Source organism: Indicator indicator, chromosome 1 (assembly GCF_027791375.1).
Source record: "Indicator indicator isolate 239-I01 chromosome 1, UM_Iind_1.1, whole genome shotgun sequence".
Taxonomy (NCBI): domain Eukaryota; kingdom Metazoa; phylum Chordata; class Aves; order Piciformes; family Indicatoridae; genus Indicator; species Indicator indicator.
In genome coordinates, this window is record NC_072010.1 from 24,823,396 (window position 1) to 24,848,351 (window position 24,956).

The 24,956-nt window shown below is 42.6% G+C and overlaps 2 protein-coding genes across 4 annotated transcripts in view; one reads left to right on the plus strand and one right to left on the minus strand.

Annotated features, from left to right (window-relative positions):
• Positions 1–6,806, plus strand: part of KL (klotho) — a 50,671-nt gene extending 43,865 nt beyond the window's left edge. Inside the window, exons 4-5 of the mRNA XM_054388243.1 lie at positions 1,840–2,956; positions 6,469–6,806. Coding sequence (XP_054244218.1) covers positions 1,840–2,956; positions 6,469–6,806 — 1,455 coding nt within the window. The remainder of the gene's footprint in view (positions 1–1,839; positions 2,957–6,468) is intronic.
• A 13,411-nt stretch (positions 6,807–20,217) lies between these two features.
• Positions 20,218–24,956, minus strand: part of STARD13 (StAR related lipid transfer domain containing 13) — a 255,593-nt gene continuing 250,854 nt past the window's right edge. For all 3 annotated transcript variants that reach the window (XM_054388684.1, XM_054388699.1, XM_054388691.1), the window contains 3 exons: positions 24,216–24,433; positions 20,931–21,107; positions 20,218–20,554 (listed from right to left, as the gene is read on the minus strand). In XM_054388684.1, coding sequence (XP_054244659.1) covers positions 20,437–20,554; positions 20,931–21,107; positions 24,216–24,433 — 513 coding nt within the window. In that variant the 3' untranslated portion in view covers positions 20,218–20,436. The remainder of the gene's footprint in view (positions 20,555–20,930; positions 21,108–24,215; positions 24,434–24,956) is intronic.

Below are 24,956 nucleotides of genomic sequence, written 5' to 3' on the forward strand. Positions count from 1 at the left end.
ATGGTCTCTTTAACGGTTTGGCTCTGTAGTTCTCAGATGCTGTTTTGGCTTGCAGAGCTTCTCTAACCACAGTAAAGAGGTGTAGTTACATTCAATGCTGAGGCTTGCTCCAATAATAGAATTTTTAATTTAAATTTCCCATGAAGACAGGACTTTTCTTAAGGCTAGAGTAGAGACGGCTTGGGTTTTGTTGTTTGTTTGTTTTTCTTACTCCAAAAGTAAGATCTGACTTTGTTCTCTTGAAAAATACACAGCCTCCTTTCCTGGGACACTGATTGCCAAGAAAATTCAATAACCATTATCCTGCTAGCTCCTAGGTAGATTAGGGATTGAAAATAGAATTGCTGCCTTTGGGATCAATAACAGCTATAAAGTTTTGAAGTCAGTCAGCCTAAGACAGTTAAAAAAATCCTTCCCATCCCCAGAACCTTCAAAGTTGAATATTTTCATTTCAAAAGGCCATTCAAACATTTTGTGCTGTAAGACTTAGGTAGTGTGATTTGTAGATGCATCACAGTGGAAGAACTCTTTTGACAGCATTCCCACAGTATTAGTGGCAATGCATGCTTTAGTAATCTACAAGGGACAATTTTCCAGAAAAGCAATTTCCCTCAGACATGCTGTTTTTTATTACTTTCTTCTATAAGCACAGTACTGACCTCTCCGGAGAAAATAGCAACTGATTTTCAGCAGCTTCTTTATGCGGTCTGCAGAGCCTCAGCTACAAGTTGAACACTGGTGGTAGGCTGACACCTGCTTTTCGAACAGAGGGCAGGACAAGGAAATCTGAATTCTAGGGGAAAATGTGCACCCACAGGAAAAAGAAAAATAAATTGAAAAGAGGACATATAAGCATTTGTGGTACTTATAGTTTGGATCTTTCTTTTAAGAGTTATGCTGTAGTATGAATGAGGAGATTTCACACTGTGCATTTTTTAAAGTAATTAACTTTTCCATTTTCTAGTCCTTACTGTGTTTGTAATACACATTTAAAAGCAAAAGTATAATTCTCTGGCACCCTAAGAAGTTAGTTCATCTCTTACAGTGTTGGTGTGTCATACAGGCAGTTCTGACATCTGAAGACCTAAAGACTTATGGGAAATGTGTTAATTGTTGGAGTCACGTACAGTGGGCTTACTCAGAGGCCCAAAGAAAAATTGATTCAGACATCAACAGTCTGCTGAAATAGCTTGGAAATGAGTTCAGTATGAGTTAAATAAAAAAGGACTGCTTTAGCAAGAAGGAAAAATGTTGCCTGTCAACTGAATTTGTGCTAAAAAGTCAAGTGCAGAGCATTACTCATCTTTCATCATAGTCAGGAAAAGAACTGAACATAGAAATTATGTTGCTTTCAGTATTTCTTTTCCTGTGTTCAGGGAGCGGTCCTCAATCTGCATCTACTGAGTAATTTGCAACATAATCATTGTGGAGGCCCTTCTTCATCTTGAAAGAAAAACATTAAATTACTGTAGTCTTTGCTCAGGAACTGCTTCTCTGGAGATCTGTTGCAAGCTTAGTTCCATATCCCTGAGCAATCCCTTGTTTCTTACACAGACTGGAGCAATCTGGAGAAGATATAAACACGGTGACCATTAGCATAAGTTTGTTTGGAAAGCGGGATGAACATAATCCATAGGTTTGGTACTTTCCTGATGTCACATGTTAACTGAAAATTAACTCATGTGAGCCAGAGATGTTATCATATCAGAGATGCAAGACAGGTGCTAAATGCAATGTTTTGACTTATGATATGCTTTTACTATGTTGTGCCTGATGGTTATGATCTTCCCACCTACCCAGAGCAAGCAGCTTGAATCTGGTGTTTCTTATTCTATCTAGGTAGACACGACACCTGCCCAGTTTCTTGACTCCAGTGTTTATGTGTGGGATGTTCACCAGACGAAGAAGCTTATTAAACTGGATGGAGTTTACACCTCAAAACGCAAGCGTCAATGTGTTGACTTTGCTGCTATCAGGCTTCAGATCTCTCTTCTGCAAGAAATGCATATCACACACTTCCATTTTTCACTGAAATGGTCCTTAATCCTTCCTTTAGGTAACCTGTCTGTCATCAACCACACACTCATACATTATTATCAGTGTTTTGCTAGTGAACTTCTCAGAGTTAACATAACTCCTGTTGTTGCTTTATGGCAGCCTATGGCTGAGAATCAAGAGCTTCCAGTTCCCCTTGCTAAGCATGGAGCTTGGGAAAACCCAGAAACTGTTGAGGCTTTTGTTGCGTATGCCAAATTCTGCTTTACAAGTCTTGGGGACCATGTCAAATTTTGGATCACAATGAATGAGCCACCTGTGAAGAACCTGACTTACACGGCAGGGCACAACCTGCTGAAAGCCCATGCGAAAGCGTGGCATCTTTATGACAAAGAATTCAGGACAGCTCAGAAGGGTAAAATATCCATAGCTCTGCAAGCTGACTGGGTAGAACCAGCTTGTCCCTTTTCCAGGAATGACCAAGAAGTCGCTGACAGAATTTTAGAGTTTGACATTGGCTGGCTTGCAGAGCCCATCTTTGGGAATGGTGACTACCCACAGGTGATGAGAGCATGGCTTCACCGAAGAAACAGTGTCGACCTGTATAATTTCCACTTGCCTTATTTCTCAGAAGGTGAAAAGAAGTTAGTACAGGGCTCATTTGATTTTTTTGCCTTGAGTCACTACACTACTACCCTTGTGGGCTGGGAGAAGGAAGATGCGCTGAAATACGACCACTATCTTGAAGTTCAAATGATCAATGACATCACATGGCTGCACTCACCCAGCAGAGCTGCAGTAGTGCCCTGGGGACTGCGTAAATTGCTCAAGTGGGTTAAATCAAAGTATGGTGATGTTCCAGTTTATGTTCTGGCTAATGGAATTGACGATGACCAGAACATGGTGCATGATAAGCTCCGAGTGTATTACATACAGAATTACGTCAATGAAGCTTTAAAAGGTAAGGAACCACACATGGTTTGTATACCACAAATCCCAATATTATTATACACTGCGTGTGATAGAGTACGTTTAACTTTAAAAAAAGAAATCCTATGCAAAATATTCCATAAATGATGGTTATTAACACAAAAGTTTTTTTCTTTTATTGAAGGTGGATTAGTGGTACTAAACATCAGGAAGACTGACCTTGCACATATTCTGTGTAAGACAGCAGAAAAATTCTGTTGTGGATTTGAGAAATTTAAGTAGATATTATGTGAGTAGCTCCACATGTATTTAGTCAGATTTTCTTCTTATTATTATTTCACTTCTACTGTTGTTTTTCTTTGTTGCTTCTCTTCACTGATGCGCCTCAGGGCTGAGCATGAGTTCTGTTCTTCAGCTGTCTCGGTATCTTATCCAACAGTGATCTTCATAATAATGCAGCTATCTAGCTCATTATGCCATTTCCTGGATTCTTTCCTGTTATTCAGAACACAAACCAGTCTTTTACTCTGTATCAAAGATTCATAAATTATAAGGCAAAAAGGAGGCATTTTGAGTCATCCTGTCATACCACACACTCTCTGTTCCTCAAGAAAAGCACAAGACCCAAAAGGGATAATTATTTTTCTGCTGAAGAATTTTCCACATCTCACTATAAGCTGTTGCAAAAATTATTTACTGTTTATATATATATATATATATAAATCTTATTTTTTAGCTTCAGCTTTAAGCTGCTGTGTTTTGACAGGCAGAAAACAAACTATCTCTTATTTATCTCTTTGGTAATAACACAGACAAAGCTTTTGTGTCCTGTACTATAAAACATTTAGAACTTTTAAATTTTTAAACATTGTCCCATTTGCCAGCCTTTTTCTTGAGAGTGGTAAGCCCAGACCTGGAGACACTGTTCCTGTCACAGCCACACCTGTATCTCAGGCAGATAAAATGGAACCTCTTACCCTTTTACTCCTCTTTGGTACATCTAAGCAGCCCTTTTGGCCATGGCAGCCCGTTAGTTGTGCACACGGCAGTTATCTATTAAGATTTCAAACTCAGTTCCAGATTCCTGCCCTTCAGGCTGACCTCCCTCTGCAGAAGTACAGTCTACTTGTTCTTTGGCATTCTCACATTTGGTCACATTCAAATGGCAGTAGCTTGCTTGTGAAAAGCTTGCTACACTAAGCTAAAGTATGTCCTGGATCTTCGTGTTATTTGCAGACTTCATGAGGACTGCCTTCACTTTTCTTTCATTTAAAGATCATTGAATTTCTTACTGCTAAAAGCCAATCTCCATGACCATGGTAGAAATGCACCTACTGTGACAGTTACTTACTGCAATTACATTTCTAGACTTAATAGTTTTACTTGAGACTAGTTGAAATCTGGTTATTATTGGCTTCCCTTGACCTCATCACATTCTATTTGCTTGATCCAAATACCATATAATACCAAGTCAGTTGCCTTGTGAAGTTCTAAGTATATTACATCAAAGATCATTACTTTTATTGATCAGCGGAGCCCATAAAAAAGATGTCAACTTAGTTTGACAAGAGTTATTGTTCATAAAGCTAAGATGATTGGCATTAATCATATGTACCTCCAGTAATTCTTATTTATTGAGCTTTGTATAGTCTATTCCACTCTTTTGCACACAGTGAAAGATGTCTGGCAGTTCCATAATTTGCTAGGTCATTCTGTCCACTCTGTTAAATATTGGCTTTAACTTCCTCCTCTGTAATTTCCACCTCTTTCATTTGCTGCACATCGAGTGCCCAAGATTTCCAGGGATTTTCAGCGCTGGCTGCATGTTTTCTGTGTCTTTAGTTAAAAAAAAAAAAGGATGTCTTGGCTATATTTGGACTTGGCTTGGACTTTGGCTATATTTGGGCAGTTTCAATCATTTTTTTTCTCTATTGTTTCTTTCCTACCACTTCAATGTTGTTAATGTTTCTGTTCTTAGAATCATAGAATGATTATGTAGTTCAAACCCCGCTGCCATGGGCAGGGACACCTTCCACTAGATCAGGTTGCTCAAGGACCCATCTAACCTGACCTTGAACATTTCCAGGGAGGAAACATCTAGAGCTTCCCAAGGCAACCCGTTCCAGTTTTCCACCATGCTCACTGTAAATAATTTCTTCCTAATAACCAGTCTAAATCTACCATCCCCCAGCTTAAAGCCACCTCCCCTCATCCTATCAGTACAAACTCTTGTAAAAAGTCCCTCCCCATCTTTCTTGTAGGCCTCCTTCAGGTACTGGAAGGCTGTTATAAGGTCTCCCCAAAGTCTTCTCTTCTCAGGGCCAAGCAGTCCCAACTCTCACAGCCTGTCCCCATAGGGGAGGTGCTTCAGCCTTCCAATCATCTTTCTGGCCCTCTTCTGCACCCACTCCAACAATTCAATGTCCTTCTTGTGTTGGAAGCCAGGATACAGTATGGGACCCTTTGGGCTGAGGCTGTAAGTGCTTTGCACACTGGTTGTTTAACTACAACTTTGTCAATTGAAAGAACAGCAGCAATCATTTATGTAACACCATTAAATCCACATGCAGTTTTACAAACGCAAATTAATTGTCCTGGGGAGCAGCTCTTTAAAAGGGTAGGTAAAGATTATTTCATTTCAGACATGAAAAATACATTAGAGGTGCTAAGTGACTTGCATGTGGCTGCAGAAAGATTTACAGAGGCATGTGAAAATTCAGCAATTGTCAGCTTTCCATCCCATGTTCATCTGTTAGAAGGTGTTGCTTTAATTTGTTAAAAATAGTGTTTTGAAAGACAAAGTATTACAGTTTGCATTTACTCCTGTGGATTGATTGGTTTTGTCAAGCAGGACTAATGGCTCAAGGTTAATGCTCCAGCTGCTGGACCTCTTCCAGTAGCCACGTTAGCAGTATGGACTGTGGACATGTTCTCAATAAAGACGAATACAGGTCATCTTGGATCAGAAACTCAAGTCAATAACAAGAGACGACTATGATTTGCTTAACCTTTCCACTTGCACTGGTGATATCCCAGTGCATGGCCTTAGCATGGGTGCATCTTTTTCTGGTGTTACTGTAGTGAGAAGTGCAGTCTGATGTCTTTTGGTTTTGGCTGTCCCCATCAGGAGGTGCTCTGCAAGGCGGAAGTAACAATCAAAGGAACAGGTTGCAGAAATCCAGGTGCAGGAAAACCAAAGCCTGTATTGTTTTCTACATAAAACCAAGAGCTGTCTTTTCATGACAGCTCTGTGCTGATCATTAAACACAGTCAGGCACTCACAGCTGTGTTTACCAAGCACAAGGAAATGAATTGCAGGATACTTGCAGATCAGGCTGTCTGGAAATGGCTGGCAGATTCGTACTTTTTATGAGAAACACTTCATAGATATACATGTACCTTACATTACTTTGGGGAAGAGAAGTGAGATGTAGGTTTAACATCACACTGCCCCTGCTTTACATACTGGCATATGGCATTGCTCTTGGGTGCCAAAGTGCCATTTATTCATTTCTTCAACCCTATGCTTTCTTCTTTCCACAGCTTACACCTTGGATAACGTTAACCTGCAAGGATATTTTGTCTATTCTTTTAATGACAAGACTGCTCCTAAATATGGTCTGTACAGTTATGTGGCAAATCAGTATGAACCAAAGCCTTCTATGAAACGTTACAGAGAAATAATTGACAATAATGGTTTCCCCAATCCTGAAGCTCCTGAGCTGCTGTGCCCAGAAGAGATTGCCTCGTGTTCTGAGTGCCACTTCTTCAGAACCAGAAAGTCATTGTTAGCCTTTCTCTCTTTCATATTTGTTGCTTTTATTGTTACTATATTCTTCATTATGTACTACTCCAAGAGGGTAGAAAGAAGGTATAAGTAGAGCTGTCTCTCTGAATCCATCACTCGCTGCCTTTTTTTCTTGCATCCCCTTGGGTGGGAAATCTGAAATAGGAGTGTGCAACTTTGTGATTGCTTCAGCACTAGGAAGACTTTTACATTGCCTGATACTGCAGGACATTGACACTGGGAAGAGATTGCTAGCATATGGCTTCCAGAAATCGTTCTCTCTGGTATAGTATGCTCGGTTTATGAACAGTCCTAATTCCTGTGGTTGGAGTTTCCCGTGGTCTCACAGCTTTGCCTGGGACTTTCTGATGAGCAGATGCTTTCTTCTCCTTGATTTTGCCTCGCTGAATTTGACAGGTGAAGGTATGTTTGGAAGACATGGAGTGATGGATGAGCCTGAATGTGTATTCTCCATGAGAAGACTGGGGAGGAAGAAAGTGGTTTACTTTTCCAAATCAGGATCCCACTGTGGTGTTGCTTGATCCAAGTCAAGTTCCATGACTGGAGTAGAGAACATGACTGAGCAGAGATGGAGGAGAATTGCCCATAACAGTGCCTGGGGAAAGGACACTCCTTTTCCTAAAGCAAATGTGAGGGGAAGAACAGGAGGACATGAGTCTGTGTTGCTAGGCGTGCTCAGTAAATCAGTTAACTACTACTCAGGTTGCTGACAGCTGCATCTGACTTCAGGATGCCATTGGGGAACTTCAGCTAAAGGAACTGTGCACTTTTCAGTGAGGAGAGCAGCAGGGGTATAACCAGGGGTGGCAGGGGTCATGCCATCTGATGGGAAGAGATAGGAAGGGTTAAAGGGCTTTGCTTTGCTTTACTTTGCTTTGTAGACTAGCACAGAGCAGGGACTGCGATGTTGTTGCTGTCTCAGTGTTAAGAAAGCTGTGTGCCTTGACCCTGAGCCCTCTTGCCCTGTGCCCATGGCAGGGCTGGGGCACCACTTCTCACAGCAAGTTGCACACAGCTGCTGCTCCACTGCTGCCCAGCTGCTTACCTGCTGGAAATTTGTGGACGACTTAGTAAAATGGTCTCTGCATGCTGTCTATATTCAGTGTGGAGACTAAATCCCAGGATTTTGGTGTAATAATCCAGCACTTTATTGATGCTTGCTGCTTTTGCCCAGGTCTGAGATCTTGGAGCTGTTGCTCCAAGCCTCTTCCAGGTTGTCTGGAGGGTCTGCTTTGAGCAACGGGATCTGGCCTTGGCAGCATTTCATCCCAAAGTATTACTGAATGTCTGAGGGCCTCTCCTTTTTCTTTCAGCAAGATAAATTAACAAAATATTGGCAACATTGTTTATTAGTAGAAACAGAGAATGGAAAAAAACTCCTACGTCATTTTGTGTGCCTTGTGAATCACTACATTAGGAGTGTCCTCATTATAAAGCATTGAGGTCGTTTTTCCTCACTCTTTAGGTCTGCACTGCCTTCAGCTGTAATTGCATTTTTATTGCTATGTGAATAATGTCACACACTGGAAAGAATATTTTAAAGGAGATGTGCTCTGTGCTAATCAAGAATTATTTATCTACTAAAGCTGATTATGCTTTATTAAATGTGATGTGTATCTACTAGATGACTAGTAGAGGACTAAATGACCTCCCAGGGTTCCTTTTCAACTTGAATATTTCTGTGACTCTAGATCATAAATTAAAACTTGCCTATGAAATACAATTTTAACTTGTAATTTAAGATTATATTTTTTCTTAAATAATCTAGACAGAGAAGAATTTATTTCTCATCCTAACGATTAATATATTTGTTCTCTTGTTCCAGTCTTTGTGCTAATGTGCATTTTCGTATTGAGGTTAAGGTGAAAAATTCAGGGTAAGTGATGAAGTATTAAAAGTATTTGTTAAAATTATTTATAGCCAGATAGGATTTGCTGAAGAACAGCAACTTTCAGAGGGCTGTATATTTACACATTGGTGGCTGGTGCAGTGTGGATTACAAAGAAATAGCTCTCCCTAAATGTATGAAATGCCAAATGGCTTTCTCCATGGCTTGGCAATGGATCACCTTGCAGTACATTATTTCAGCAGTCAGGTGCCTTCAGAGTGCTTAACAGAAAGTGACATTCAGTTAATACAGAGTGCAGCCAGGTCATGCTGAACTTGTGTGCTAGGGAGGTGTGTGTATGTGTGTTATATTTTGATGTTGCTATAAGAAAATATAAATCCTGGGCCTGATCTTTCTGAGAAGCCCCTGGGTTTGAGGGATTTCAGGAGGCCTTGGGCAGGCCAAATTCTGAAGAGTATGGGTGCCTTACTGGTGGGCACTTCTCAAGCAATTAACCATCCAGCAAGTTGCTGCCGTGTGCTACTTAGTGGCTCAGACACAATGCAGTGTGAGACAGCAGCCTGAGCACGGGGGAGATGTTGCTGGCTCTTCCTGTAGAGGCTGGGTGATATGTAACCACCGACAGGCAGATGGCACCAGCTGGATATCTAATTTGTAGGTAAATTGGGATGTGTAGCTCTGAAGCTGTGTGATTGCATCCGCTCCTGGTGCTGTGGTCCATAGAAACAACGCAGCCTTTGGTGCAGTCGCCTCCAGAAGAGTTTTTAAATATCAGTGCAGAGCAGCAATTGGCTTGAGCTGGGCACAGCAGTTGCCAAAGCCTTCTCCTGCAGCACTGCCTGAGCATAGTGGTGTGTAACTCTTGGTGGATGAATTGCATATAATGGGCCAGGGAACATACAGTCTGGTCTGATAGAGATAATGGCTTTTGCCTTGGGAATTTGATTCCTTTCATGTAATCAGTGGCCAGAGCAAGTTTCTTGTCAATCTTCTTGAAAAAAAAATTACCCTCTACTAAAAACAACAAAGACCTTGAATAGGCAAAGATTAGGTACCTGTCCTAGGAGAACTGCAGTGTGCTCATGCAAACTGATGTGGTAATCATCTCCTGCGATCAGGCCGTGGGCCATGCAGCACTTCTTCTGTTCCATCCTCACGTGTGAGTGATGATCTGATGCTGCCTTGTCACCATCTGTGTGTCTAGAGCAGAAGTGCTGACAGTGGCAAGTACTTTGAGGAGAGGGTCTCACTACTCAGGCTGCAAAAACAGCTCGGGGCAGGATGGTGTTTTATTTCCTGAAGAGCAACCAGAGCCAGCATGTGATGGATGTTAGTATGCAGCATCTGCTGTAGGCTGGGTTCTTGATTTTTAACCGTGTTTCTAGAATGAAATGTTGTTGCCAGTTTGCTCAGTGCACCGGATTAAATATGTTGTAAAATACAAAATTATACATTTTTTCCCCAGAAAAAAAAATATTTCTGTGATGTGAATGCAAAGTTTCTGGTTTATTTCTTGTAAAGATTGTACAGAGTGACTCTGGGAAGGATGCCTTCGCTAAATGGAAGAATGCAGGTTATGTTGTTTTTATAACAATCTCAGAAATGAAATAAAGGTACCATATGTAACAAATTGTAACATGATCTTACTGTTTCATCTGCCCAGTTTCTCTGTCTGCACCATGAAGTACAGAGTTCCTTAGGAGAGGCTGTTATGGTAACTCAGCAAGGAGTTTATGTTCCTGTTTGTTTTTCCAGTGTCACATAAATATCTGTAACTTTTGTTGGAGCTTGCTGGGGCCTGTGTCTAAACAGAGGTTTTTCCAACAATCTTAGGGCTTTGAAGGGGCTTTGGCTCTTTGATTTGTTCTTAGTTTGGCTTGGTTTTGGTTTTGTGGTGGGTTTTGGGTTGTGGGGTTTTTTGTGTGCTGTTGAGTTTTTGGTTTGTTTGTTTTTTTTTTTTGTTGTTGTTGATTTTGATTTTTTGTTGTTGTGTGTGGGTTTTGTTTGCTGGTTTTGGTTTTGTTTGGATTTTTGTTGTTTGTCTTGGGGTTGCCAAGATTAAAGGAAGTGGTAGCAGTAAGGGGCAAAAGTAGTTAATGGGACAGTGACCATGCAAGTGTCAGCATGTTTAAGCATGCCAGCTTGCCCCTCGCTTTTCTCCTGGGGTTGTATTTGTTTGCTTTTGAATCACTCAGAACACTTGATCTGTTCATTCTGCTTGGAAAAACTTTTTCTTTATTCAGGGCAAAGAAGTCAGTTTTAGGTGCTAGATTTCAGCTTCAGCTGAGAAAGTTGAGTCTTGTTCTGTTTTCACTCATGCAAAGCCGAGATGAGCAGGTGAGAAAAATAAAGGGGAAACTTCTTCCCATCTTTGATATGCCACTCATGGATTATCAAACCACTCGTTGCCAGCTGTCACAAGGCTAAGGCTGGTGTGGCCTGGTTAAGCCCACCCTTTTTTAGAAACTGGAAGACAAAGGAAAAAGAAAGTGAGATGAAATGACAGGGTCCAGTGTATCAGAGGCTTTGATTTTGTTTCATGAGTTGAACAGAAACACCCTTGCAAATGGTTCTGAGAAAATTAAGATTGTTAAGAAACTAGAAAGTTGAAATCACAGCAGTCTGCAGCCAAGACCCTTGTGGGTGCTGACATTGTGCTGGCTATTATTTTGTAATGGTTTGAGTGTTTGTGAAGGAGTGGCAAAAGAGCAAGCAGGACAGAGAGAAGACAGGGAAAACACTAATGAAGCAAGGGCAGAAAAGCCAAGGATGCAAGCTGGTGTGTGAATTCCTGACTCTGGGAGCTGAGGGAACAGTCTCCTGGTGTGGGGATGGGCTACAGAACTTTGAATATTCTCTGTTAAAAAAAAAAATAAACCCCCTGCTCTGAAAAGTTGCTACCTTCCATATTTATCTTTTACTGATATACCTTCTAGGTGAAGTTTACTGCCAGAAGCCTGTTCCTCATTGTCTGGTCTAGCTTTCCTGAGCTCATCCAAATGTCTTTCTGGCCTTAGACCCAGGAGGTCTGAGGTGCAGAGGGAAACTGGATGCTGGCAGATGGGAGAGGTGGTCACTGTCACCAGCACTGAGCAAAGCACTGTGGGTGACAGTGATGATGTTTTCTGAATGCTGCAAGTTCACATCAGGCTGGATTAGTTTCTACTTCAGTTCTTCACTACTAGTGGAGTTTATTCCTTACTAAGAGAATAACACAGTGACTTTGGGGTTATTTTGGCAGAGAAGGATGAGTTTTTAACTCTTTTTCCCAACCTGAGATGTATAATGTACTTTCACTGATTTTTTTGAAATTTTTTTTTTTTTTTAAATGGCATCAGTCCTTGCAGGGAAGGGGAAGACCTGGGCAATGCCTTCTCAGACCCACCTGTTTGCCTCTCAGGAGCCAATGGAACTTCCAAGCCAGAGCTTCCCCTGGGTGGCTGCCCCAGAGAGAGTAGGGCCAAGCCCCAGGCACCTTCTGAGCAGGACACGCAGCAGGGTCTGGAGGAAAAGCAGAGCTGGCAGCGTGTCCTGGCTTGGGTCTTGCTACGAGCTGGCTGTTTCATCACCACCTTCTGCACTCAGGGCTCTCTCTGTGCGAGGTTTTTGGTAGTGCTGTAAAGCAGCAGGGCTGGACAAACACACCTGACCCAAGAAATCTGGTTATCCTCCCGCTGGAGGGAAGTGCCAATTGGTCAAGTGTTTAGTTGGAGGCACAACAATATAAACTACCTGCACTGTAAAGTTTTACGAGGTGACAAAGTTTTGTAGTCTGGCAATAGCACAGCTGAGTTGGAGACCATCAGATGCCCTTCCAGGAAAGGGAGACGAGCAAGCTGGCAAGGACAGCTTCACAGCAGGCTGCAGTCTCTCTGGTCAGCCTGGACGGTGCCCCAGGGGGTGTGAGGCTGCTGCTCCTCCAGCCTGGAACAGGCGTCATCCACGGGCTTAGTGCCGTGGGAAGAATGGAGCAGCACCAGCTCCAACTCTCTCACTATCTCGTTTTTTCTTCTTTGGGCATGTTTTTATTTATATTTGGCCTATGAAATGGGGAGCTAAATTCCAAGATATAACACAGATATGCCAGGGTGTATAGTTTGTGTAGAAGAAAAACAGTGTTTATAGGTCTTAGAGATGTTTTGTTGATGGTTATTACTTTCCAGCAACCCTTCTGCCTCCCTCTCTCCACTAGGGGAGTCTTATTTCCAAAACCGAGACAATAAATGGTCATAAAGTAAGCTGCCGGTGTTGCAGTTGTCTCTCCCAGCACTAGCTGAGCCTTAAAGTGTGCTTCTGATGGAAGTTTGTGAATTTTATACACATTTGTAACTCATTTATCTATCTGCCCCGTTCCTGCAGGATCTGTGAGTGGATATTGCCTTTCCTTGCACCTTGCAGCGGGAGGCAGCAGGGTCCTGTGCTCGGTGGCATGTGGTTGCTCCTGCTTGATATTCACAGGCACATTCCTCCAGCTGGTGATATATTATTATTGGGCTGGAAGAAAAATATTGCAACCAAGCTCTTATTATTTTCTCCTTTTATCTATTTGGTCATATTAATGTGGGATAATCGTTATATAAATGCACAGGAGACCCAGTCAAGGACAAATTCATTTTTAAAGTCCTCCAATGCTCTTGTACATCACTCATTCATCTTCTGTCTTTAATTACAGCAAGTGATCTCAGAGGCACTTAAAAGATTAAATTACTCAATTATTTGGAAAAAAAAAAACCAAAACCCAAAGCAATAACTGTATCTTTTTTTCTGATAAATACCACTGATTGCTGGAAAAGGTCACCCAAGGTAAGAAATGCTGGGAGGCCAGGGAGGCTGTACTGTAACATTTTGGCTTAACCCAGTGATACCCATTTAACTTTTTCTTATTGTCAGCCATTATTTTTATTTGCACTGCCAATAACCACAAACTTTTCAATTGCTGTCCTAGTGGTTTCAGCAGTCCTGTGAATGTCACTGCTCAGCTATTGAAAATTGTCCTGGTTCCTTCTTGACTGCTGAGAGAATGACATGATACCACTGGATGGCAACTGCTGCTCAAAAAGACATAAAGCCATGGCTGGACATTAGCATGCCCAGGCAGCAAGCCTCATTCAGGGCGATGCTTATGGATGGGGTTTGGTTGGGTATTTGGGAGGGGTATGTAACTAAAACACATCTGGTGGCTCACTCCATGTTGGGGTGGGTTCACCACTGTCAGGGCTAGGCATGCATCAGTGCCCTGCTGTTGGGCAGTCTGGCTCAGGCTCTGCAGTTGAGGGGAAGTGGAAAAGTTGGCCTGCCAAAAGTCAGCTCTGACATGGTGCTCTCCCTGTCCCACAGCCTCAGGAGGGAGCTGTTGATGGGGCCTGCATGTGGGCATCACCACCAGTGCTGCCACAGTACATCTGCAGCAGCAGAGCTTGTTCTCCCTCACCAGTAGCTCTATTGCTCACCAAGAATCCTCAATGATGAGGCCAATGATGAATGGGAAATTTTCCCTAAATTAGCATTTTACCTCTTTTGCAAAGCAGCAGACACATGATGAGCCCAATGCTGCAAGCCTGGGTAAGCGGTGCTGCTGGTGTGATCCTGCCTCCAGTGGCCAGGAGGAAAGGGACACGACTCTTCAGGGAAAGAGAAACCCAGGCTAAAGCCTTAAAATCATGTTCTTTCTCTTCACAGGCCCGTTTGAGTTCTTGTCCCATTGGGAGCCAGCTGATGCTGGCCAAAACACCAGAGCAGCAGGGTGGCCAAACAGGCTGGCAGACCCCAGGCAGCTGCCCCGTGTGGGTCTGGGATCAGGCTGCCCGCAGGCACCCAGCTAGCATCTGTCCTGCATGCATGGTGGGGCACTGCTGGCCAGCAGATGCTGCTGAGAGGGTTACTCTCGTCTGCTCCACCACCTGTGGTTCCCACGTTTATTTAATTAAAAAAGAAAAAAACAAGTAATTTGATATTCACCCTCCCAAGGAACAGGAATAATTGCAGTAAGGAATGGGCCAGGAATGGTCTAGGGAGGGACAGATGGCCCTGCTGTTAATTCGCTCCCATAAATCGCAAGCTGTTGCAAATCCTCACCATAGCAAGTGCTAGCTCTGTGGTTCAGCTATGTGTCTGTCTTGGAGCTGCTATGAGCAGGTGAAAGAGCAGAGTTTAGACTGAGTTTCCCTAGTGCCTTCTGCAGAATTGAGTATTGGGATTAAGAAATAAATTGTAATCCTAAAGTTGGCTGCCAGCAGAGGTCCATGCAGCTGCTCTGGCTGAGCAGGGCAGTCTGCTGCTGAAGCAGAAGCTCTTGCCACAGAAGGATCTATTTTCTCTTGGAAGCACAGTCCCAGCCAGGACCCCATTCTGCCTCCTTGCAAGCTGCTGCCAATGAACTGCACGCTGTGGTTCAAGTCTCTGCTCAAGGTAAAGAGCAGCTTTCTGTGTTCGAACTGCAGCTGCCTTTAGCCTCCCTGTCTTGCCAGACACCCGTGACCAGGCAGAGGATTAAAAGACCTAGCTTGTCATTGTGGTGGGACTGAGGAGCACTTGTACAATGGTGCAGGCTCTTGGTTATTTTCTTCCTCTTGCCTTTCTTCCTCCTTGAAGGAGAGGAGCAGAAATTATCTCTCCTTGCCCTGGAGTTTTGTCCCTAGTGTGGGGCATGGGATATTGTGGACTTGAGCCTTGGCGGTGTCTGACTCTCATCTGTTTCAGCTGCAGTGGTGTAATGGTTTGGCACAAGGGCTAACCTGCCTGTTCCCCCAACACAAAATGAGAGGAAGAGTAACACACACAACTGAGGGTTGAGATAAAGAGGTAAGATAAGCATTAATATAACATAATTACAATGCATAATTACCTTAGCTAATAATCTAATTAATCTAATACTACAATGCATGATTACCTTAGCTTAGCCTATTTGTAGAAGAAGAAAAGTGAAATACAGGGAAAACCCCACCGTAAAACAGAAAACCAAACCAGCAGCTCCCTGACTCCCACCTGTTCCACTGCCATGCCTGCAGGAAGGAGCCAACACCCAAGAAGCTGGAAACCAGGAAGCCTCCCATGTTGCAACCTGAACTTCAGGCCCCATAATACTTTGTTCCAGTTAGCACTTTCACTTTTTGAAGCTGGCATGACTGCAGCACGGTATGAATAACAGCAGCAGGTTCAACTCAGTCCATGACAGATGGGGACCACAGACTGCTTGGTCACCATCACTCTGCTCTGAAGGCTGTGAACTCTGTTCCCTGCTGTGGACCCTGAGCTGGGTAAGTGGGGCACAGGCTGGAGCCCAGCCTGCAGACAGATATGCAGGGACTGAGTCAGGTAGAGGGCATGTTGGGCTTAGGAGCTGGGCCCCGAGGGATGTCAGGAGCAGGATAGAAATTCTGTAATCAGAGTCAAAGATGTGGTACAGATTAGGGGTTGACCTGCTGGAAGGCAGATCCATGGAGAAGAACCTTGGAGTCCTGATGGACAGCAAGTTATCCTTGGGACAGTAATATGCCCATGTGGCCAAGAAGGCCTATGTTATCCTGGGGTGCATTAAAAAGAGTGTGGCCAGCAGGTCAAGGGAGGTTTTCCTTCCTGTCTACTCTGACCTGGTGAGACCGTATCTGGAGTATTGTGTCCAGCTTGAGGCTTCCCAGTTCAAGAGGGACAGGTGTGTATTAGAGAGTACCCAATAGAGGGCTACAAGGATGATGAAGGGTCTGGAACATCTGTCTTATGAGGAAAGGCTGGGGGACTTGAGGGGCTGTTTAGTCTGGAAAAGAAAAGACTGAGAGGAGATCTTATTACTATTTATAAATGTCTGAAGTGTGGGTGTCAAGAAGGTATTAGTTGCTTTTCAGTGGCTTCCTGTGATAGGACAAGGGGCAATCAATACAAACCAGAACACAGGAAGTTCTACCTCAACATTAATTAAGGGTGACAGAGCACTGGAACAGGATGCCCAGAGAGGTTGTAGAGTCTCCTTCTCTCAACACTTTCAAGACCTGTCTGCCTTAGGTGATCCTGCTCTGGCAGGGGGCTTGGATCTGATTATCCTCAGCAGTCCCTTCCAACCCCTACCATTCTATGACTCGATGAAGGCGATAATTGTCCAGGTTACTTTTTTTGCAAGAGATGCTAACCTTTATCAGAGGCATAATAGAGGCCTGGGTCTGGATCCTGTTGTGAAATAGAGAGGGTATCTGGGAGGGTATGAAGCCTCCCCAACATTAGCCTATAAAAGCCATGGAAATAGTTACACCTGTGGTGTTGTAACATTTTCCCTGTTGTTTACTCATTAACCTGGTCCCACTGCTCTGCTCTGCATTAGCCCTCGAGTTCCATACCCCCAGGTCTTTGCTGAGCTGAGTTTCTTGCCCACTGAAGCAGGACAGTTTGCAATCACACGCTGCTAGGTGGGATCTCCTCTGCAGCGATTGCTACTTTTGGGGAAAATGTTAGCTTTCTATGTAGTACATCAGGGACCTGTGACACTGAGGGGCACATTCCTAGATGTTTTCTTCCTGCTTGGCATCCTCTTTGCCGAGACTGCTTCTTTTAACAATTCAAGAGAGAGTCCAAAAGGGGCATTTATTCCAGCTGTAGATATGTGTAAGACAAACCACAGGAATCCCTATCCTGTTGTCGCACCTTTTTCTCATTTGCAGTGGCTCAATGGGTTTGAGATGGCTGAGGTCTGATAACGTGAATCAAACATTCAACATTGCAGCTTCATAGTCTTATGAACCTCGACTTCAGATTATTGACAAGAACACAGATGTGAAATCAAGGTTGAATTTGGTGGGACTCAGGGGCCTAGACACTGCTGAGGACCTGAGTTTACATTTCTCATACAGCCATCCAACCTTCTCTGGAAAACAATCTTACCCATGAAGCTCTGGTATACTCAAGGCCACCATAGGATAAGTATAATGGACAACAAATCATGATGAGATTAAAATTGTTGTTGAAGACCCATATCAGAACAATTTAGTATACCAGCAGGTTGCAACAAAGAACTAAAGTCTTAAATGTACTGTGGGTTCTTGTGCCAATGGATGAAATGAACACACCAAGGAAATGTGGCTTTTTAGTGTATGCAAATTTATTCAACTCTGCAATTATTTATTTACAACTAATGACTGATACCAACAGATGAGGTAAACATATGAGGTATTGATAAGTGTATAACATTTAAAAATGCAATTATCATAATGTATTCTCAACTGCAATGTAACAATACAAAATACTGTGGTAGCTGAATGGTCGACAAGGCATAATGTGCATCTTAAAGAACTCTTCTTTCATTGATACATGGCTTAGAGAGATCAGAACCACATGACACAGCTTCTCCAAGGGTAGGAGGGCAACCCTACCTTGCTAATGGTGACAGGTGGCACAGGGCCCCTACCAGCTGAGCTTGTTAAACAGGATAAAAACACTGTCCAGGTTTTCCCTTCATTTCCTTAAGAAATTATTTACTGTTAGACAATTGCCACTCTCAGGGCCAGAAATTCTGCACCCATTAATACTGAGGCATTGCTGTATTCATTTATGCACAAAGTAATGCAGCAGAAGCGCTCTAATTGCTCATGGTTTGAAAAACAGCCAGCATGAAACCTGCTGCCATGGCTGCGGGCATTTGGGGATGCTTTCAGGGGTAGCGGTCCCACTGGAACCAGGAGACTGGCCTTGTCCTGCCAGCTCATGAGCCATCATTTGCTCCCAGGAAGGTTGGACTGGGCTGAACCAGCAGCTGACTGGTGACTGCCAGACCTCAATCTGGCCATGTAAGGGGGTGAGTGCTTCCCTGTCTATAAGACTTAAAACCAGACAACACTTGCACATTGCAACTACTGTTGGCTATGAAGTCAAGGCAGGAGTTTACGGGCAGCTGACCTCCCTCATCCTATGACTTGTACAATAAAACATGGGTGAGACGAGCTCATGGGGGAAGATGACAGTCACGTTTTTTGGGTCCTCTGCTCCACAGGGATACCATGATGGGTCATCTCCCCCTGTCCACCCTGAGCTCCTACTGTCTTGCTTCCTTGGATTGCAGGGCTGTCCCCTGCCAGCACAGCCCTTATACATGTGCATGATGGCACAGGCAACTGTGCTCTAGCAGCTATTAAGGACCACACATAGTCCACCCCACAGCCCCCTTATCTTGGGCAGATTAAAGAAGAGGCTTTGAAAATATTTCCCTGTTTCCTGAATCAGGGTATAAAACTGTAGCTTCATGTAGGAAATGTATCCTGCTTGCCTGACCTCATACTAAATCTTAATGGATTTTGTTGGAAGGACTGTGCTAAAACACTGGCTATGAATGACTCAGCTGGTTTCTGCAGCAATAAATAAAGTCAAAATGAACAAATGTGATTAATGCAGAACAGTATTAACAGGCTTGTACATTCTTATTGAATCATAGGTGTAATATAATTTTTGGTCTTAGGTTAGTTAAAAATAAAATGGAGTTCTGCCTCAAAGATAACGTTGACAAATTATTATTATTATTACTTTTAAAGCATTCTTCCATTAGGAAAATAATAGGTCCCTGAAAATGAAGTGATATAATAGGCTTAAATGGCTCCTACTCCTCATAGTTCAGGGGCTAATTCTGCTCCCATCAGTGCCTACGGAGGCAGGATCATGCAGATCAGTGCAATATAATATGAAAATGCTTGCTGTTACTATAAAAGCAGTCTTTACAACCATAGTCTGCATTTAATCTTTTTAATCTCCAAGATGTGTGTAAAAGCTTTAAAAACTAGTCATTTGTACAATAAGAATATTAAAAGAATATTCATCTGCATGTGCTTATGGCCTCTGGATGTAGAAAATTTGCTTTGGAGTTTCTTAACAATTAGCCATCTCTACAGGAGAAGGAAGGAAAAACACAGAAACCTCAGAATGTAGACAAAATGCTGGGGGGGGGAGGGGGAAGAGAGATTTACAGCTTAATAATTTGCCAGTCTGATTTCAGACATCTCAGTGCACACAACGTTATCTGCACTCTCCAAGAACGCACAGTCACTTTGCACACACCGAGGTTCTCTAGGGGCAGATATACCATTAATTAAGGCAATAGGTAAGTGTTCAACACTTAGTAATAACAGTCACAACTCTGCAGCTGAATATAAATGGCCTTCAAAATGCCTATCTCAGTTACATTTCCCTGCATTTTGTTTGGTGAAACCGATCCACTCCTTGTTATTTTTAAACGTACAGTAAACTCCTTCTTCCTCAGTTCTTCTAAATCTTCCTACAACTATTTCTAGGTACCTTCTCACAGCATACACAAACACGACACATATCGGAGAACAGGCATCTCTGTCATCACAGGGATTATGCCTGGTGGCCCTGTGACAAATAGCAAACACAGCTTATGTAGCAGTGACACATGAAGAAACAAGTGAGAGATCCACTCAAGGTCCAACTGATGCAAGTGATTTGCACTGAGTTATATACAAAATAATTAATTTATACATATACATATATATATATATAGATATAACATAGATATATACATCTGTACATAAATTTATTTACAATTAAAATATGCTTCTTAGAAGCCTTTAAATACCAGAGCTATGTAACACACAAGTAATGGCAATAGTCTGATTTTGAAGTAATAATGATAAAAGCTCTCTGAAGAAATGTTTACTTCAATAACTGAAATTAGTACAGAATGGATGTGGTGGGAGAAGGTAAAGTCTCCAGAATAAAGGAACTTTCCTATGAAATTCCTGTTTCAGCTTTGTACAGACTCAGGTCTGGTTAGATTTCTGCAGCTTAAATAAGATCTTTGCTTTGAGCATTCCTGTTCCAGGCCAGACCCTGATTTATGCTCACATGCTCCCATGAACACTTCTCAGATTTTTGTTTCTGGTCCCTCAGCGATCAGAGGCTGAAATGAGTTTCTGATCCTGGCAACTTCTGCTGCACACAGATGTCCAAAGCCTTTGTTGTACCACTCTGGGGAATGTCCTCTGAAGAAATGGAAAGAGAATTATTGAGAAACTCAAATACTCAAGAAATATGCCCTGCAGGAACAGGCTTGCCATGCTTCCCACTCCCTGCTACCCACAGTGGTGGCGAGGACTTCAAATGCTTGTCACTGTAAGAGTACTCTGAAGTTTTCCTTCACAGTAATCAAATAAGTAGATTTTATTCCTATAATCACATTGTGACAGTGGTAGATGCTGAGTTGAAAAATGAGCATCATGGATAGAAAGGATGGCAGAAAGACTACAAAGCAGCAAAGCTGCATTGCCCATGTCCTCTGTTCCCAACACTTCCCCTCCCTGAGCTGCAGGGTTTTACCCTGCTGAGTGGACATCTGCTTTTTGCAGGTGGGTTACTTACTTGAGGTCAATTCTGCAGATGTGGGTCAGCCTGGCTTTTCCTGAGCCACACGGCTCTATCAAGTACTGAGAGTCCATCACAATGGCTCGCACAGCTCCCATAAGAGAAGCCTCTTCATGCTCCACAGAAGTGGCAACCAGCATGCACATCCCCTTTGGCAAATCTGTCCTCCAGGTCCTGCAGTGACACAATCAAGATGGAATCATTTAGTAATAAAACTTTTGCGTGTATGAGTAAGAACTAGATTAAGTTACAGCTGGCTTGTCTGTTTGTCTTTGTTGCTGCCTGTAATGCTGCTGGGCTGTCCTAGGAGCCCCTGGAGAAGTTTCATACTCAGCTGGTGAATCTGACCATAATGTGGAATGGCCACCCAACTACATTGCTGAAGGCTCCAGGTGAAGAAGTTTTGCTTTGTCACATGAGCATCTTGTAACCATTATGCATTACAGGGCATGATATAGCCTTTTGGAGACAGAAGTTTTGGAAGGAAGACAAAGTGGGCATAAGCTATCTAGCAAAGGCTGAAATGTTATGCTGCAGCCATGCAGACTTAGAGAAGAACAAATACGGTTTTGGCACAGCAGAAATCATCACTACTACCCACAGTGACATCTGAAACTCGCAGAACATGTTTTAAGGGCATCTGAATTAAAAGAAAAAAAATGTCCTTTCACTTTTTTTCTCCCCTCTCCCATGTTTCTAGCCTTTCATAACATGCTGCAGTTTTACCAAGTCCAGGAGACCAAGACTTTAATACTTAATATTCTTTTCTTGTTCTGTAAGCACTCTCTGCATATTCTCACATCTTTCTCATCTGCCTTGAATCTCATAGGATAGGTCTGTGCTCTTTTCTATGCTGCAGGACAAAAGGAGAAATTCTCACTGTGCTGTATAATGTGCATGGGATTATGTGACCTTCAGAAGTATCATGTTTTAGCAGGTAAGCTGCTTTCAAGGACTGTTGGAAGTTTGGACTTCAGCAAATAATTTTAACATTCTGCATTTTTCCTATATGAAGTTGAGCTGTTATTCAAGAGTCTGCAGGAAGATAGTGACTTCAGAAAGTTTCACATGTGTCTGTGCATTAACAAAAATCATGAGCTATCTTGGCAGATGAAACACATGGAGAATAGGAAATCACACCTCAGATCTACTGTGAAACACTGCTCTACTGTGAAATGCTGAACTACTGTGAATGCCTGCACAGTGGTTAGATGTATCTTTGGTAATGACATGGCACTTGGACCATTTGTGAAGTGGAAAACTCTATTCCAGAGATTTCAGAAGACTTATGATTCTTATTCCCAGTTACACAGATTTAGGCCAGTTTCTGTACTTCTGTAAATATCTAACAGTAGCAAAAGTGGGCTTGGCACCTAACTTCCAGAGATGCTGTGATAGTTAACATTAAACATTTGAGGAATCTTTAATGAAAGGCAATGCCTGTTCAGGGCCACAGAGAACTGCATCAGATTCCAGCCATGCGAAACACTGCCCCAACCTCTCACCATTAGATTCTTCTCAAGGGAGCCTAATATCCTTGTTATGACTGTCAAGAAGAAAACGAAAACAACCAAACCAAACCAAACAAAAAGAAAAGAACAACTAAGTCTATCCTTTCAAAGCCAAAAGTTTGATTGGAAAGGAGAAAATTCTTGCCTGTTAAAATATATTTACTCGTGTCCCCAGAGGTGAATTATTATTTCATTGCTCACTTCCCACCAATCCCCAGTATCAAATTGACTGCACTACCCCGGGCTAACCTTGCTCAAGACTTAATGATATACATCAAAAGAAATAAACGACAGAATCTGACAGATCACTCTGATCATGGTATCACAGTATATCAGAGGCTGGAAGGGACCTCAAGAGATCATCAGGTCCAACCCCCCTGCCAGAGCAGGATCACTTCGGGTAGTCTGCACAGGAATGCATCCAGGTGGGTTTTGAAAGTCTCCAGAGAAAGAGACTCCACAAACCCCCTGGGCAGCCTGTTGCAGTGCTCTGTCACCCTCACTGTAAAGAAGTTTCCCCTCATGTTGAGGTGAAATCTTCTATGATGGCTGTTTTCAGATGTTAAAAAGCCACCAGGATTCAGTTTTATGATATGTAATTCAGTCCTTGAGAGTACCTCTGCCTAATTTCTATTTTTGTATTATAAACATTAATTATAAAATAATTAACATAGCCCAGTATACTATGGGAAGGCAAAGGAAATAGAATAATGGAAGGACTGGTGTTTTAACATTATAAAGAACTTACAGAAAACACTTTTTAATCTTCCCCCAAGAGTTCCAATAATTCTTCCCTTTCACTACCAATATCTGCATTGTTATCACTCTGTAAAAGAATACATTCGTTCAAAAAAGGGATGTACTATTAGAATTGTATTTTATTTGGCTCATGTTTTTCCTTCAATCTTTGTTCCCTCTAACACAATTCTGACTCACCTGACTATTTCCTTTACCAAAATTACTTAATATGTCCCTGACACATCCTTTCAGTCAAAGAAAGCAGAGACCAAGAACAGGAATGCACAAAATCTTTCTGAAACATATAACTGTAGGACTGACCCTGTGAGTGAAATACGTCAGCAGCTCCACAATAGCTCCTAATGAGCAGAGGGCCAGGATATAAAAAGCACAACGTGCACAAGAGCAATTTTTTTGGTCTGCTCTGTACAGGCAGATAGAGTTTGGCAGAACTGGGATTGAATCTGGAATATTGGTACACAGCTGTACATTTGAGAGATGTCACACCACCTATCTTTCTGTTCAATTTTGCACTAGGATTTGTATGAGTTAGCATTTCTAGGTCTACAAAGACTCCAGCTTCAGATCTAAAATAACAGCTTATACAGACACTGTATAAGAACCTTAGCTTAAAAGCATCACTGTCTCCTGTACTAAACATTTGGGTCGTAAACATCAAACATTCCCCAGAGGACAGCAAAAGCAGTGTAAAAAAAATTGGGTTCTATTTGCACTGTTTTGACAACAAACAAAGCTAAGAGAGAACAGCAGCTATTATCAGACATCTGTTCTAAGGAAGAAATGATATTTACAGCCTCAGGAGTATGTACTGCTTAAATTACATCAGAGAAAAGGTCAGCATGCTCTAGGTGTACAATTTTAATTCAGGTTGAGAAATCAACACAGCTGCCCAGAAGCAGAGTTCTCAAGGCACAATTAGATAGATGCAATTACATAAACTGAGATTAGACCAGATCTTCCATGTATGCACTGCAGGAAGCAAAGATACTGGAGAGCTGCCCTTAGAGCTCACCTTAGAACAACAAAGTCTCGGACGGGATGGGGAGCCATGCTGTTCAAAACATACTGGTAAACTTCTGTCTGCTTGTCCAGGCTCTCGACCACCTTCCACTGCAAAAAGTCTTCGTCCCAGAGGTGACGTTCTCTCAGCACTCGGTTCAGGACAACTGATGGTGGGGCTTCAACTTCCACCGAGGCTTTCCAAAGCCTTAGCGGGTTCCCATCCCCAACCTGGAGTAAAGCAACAAAGAACACAAACCCCCATGATTTATGTCCCTGTGTTCAGCAGTGGATAACTAAGGGCAGAATCTTGATACGGGTATCTGATTTTAGCTTAAGAGCATGCACATTTCTCTGCTAATCATTGCTATAGCTGCTGCTCTATTGTGTGTGAAAACATATGCACACTAGTCCTGGAAGGAAAACAAAAGTGAGAGATTACTTCTGCTCTCACACCAATGTATATCTGGATCAGTTCCCATGGTGCCAGTGGAGTTGCAGTGTTATTTCTGGCGTGACAGACACTTTTTCAACCCTGAGCATAGTAGCGTAATGAAGAATATGTCCGTGCAGCAGTAAAAACAGATGAGAGACCGAAACCCTGAGCTAAAATAGAGCTACCACTTTGGGCAATCCGATGCACTAGCTGGGACTGAGGGTCCAATAACCCTCCCGGTTAATTGGTGGAAAAGCAGAACATATGTTGGTTCAGTTATGTTTCAGGTACACAGATGTTGGCTCTTCAAAATGGCTG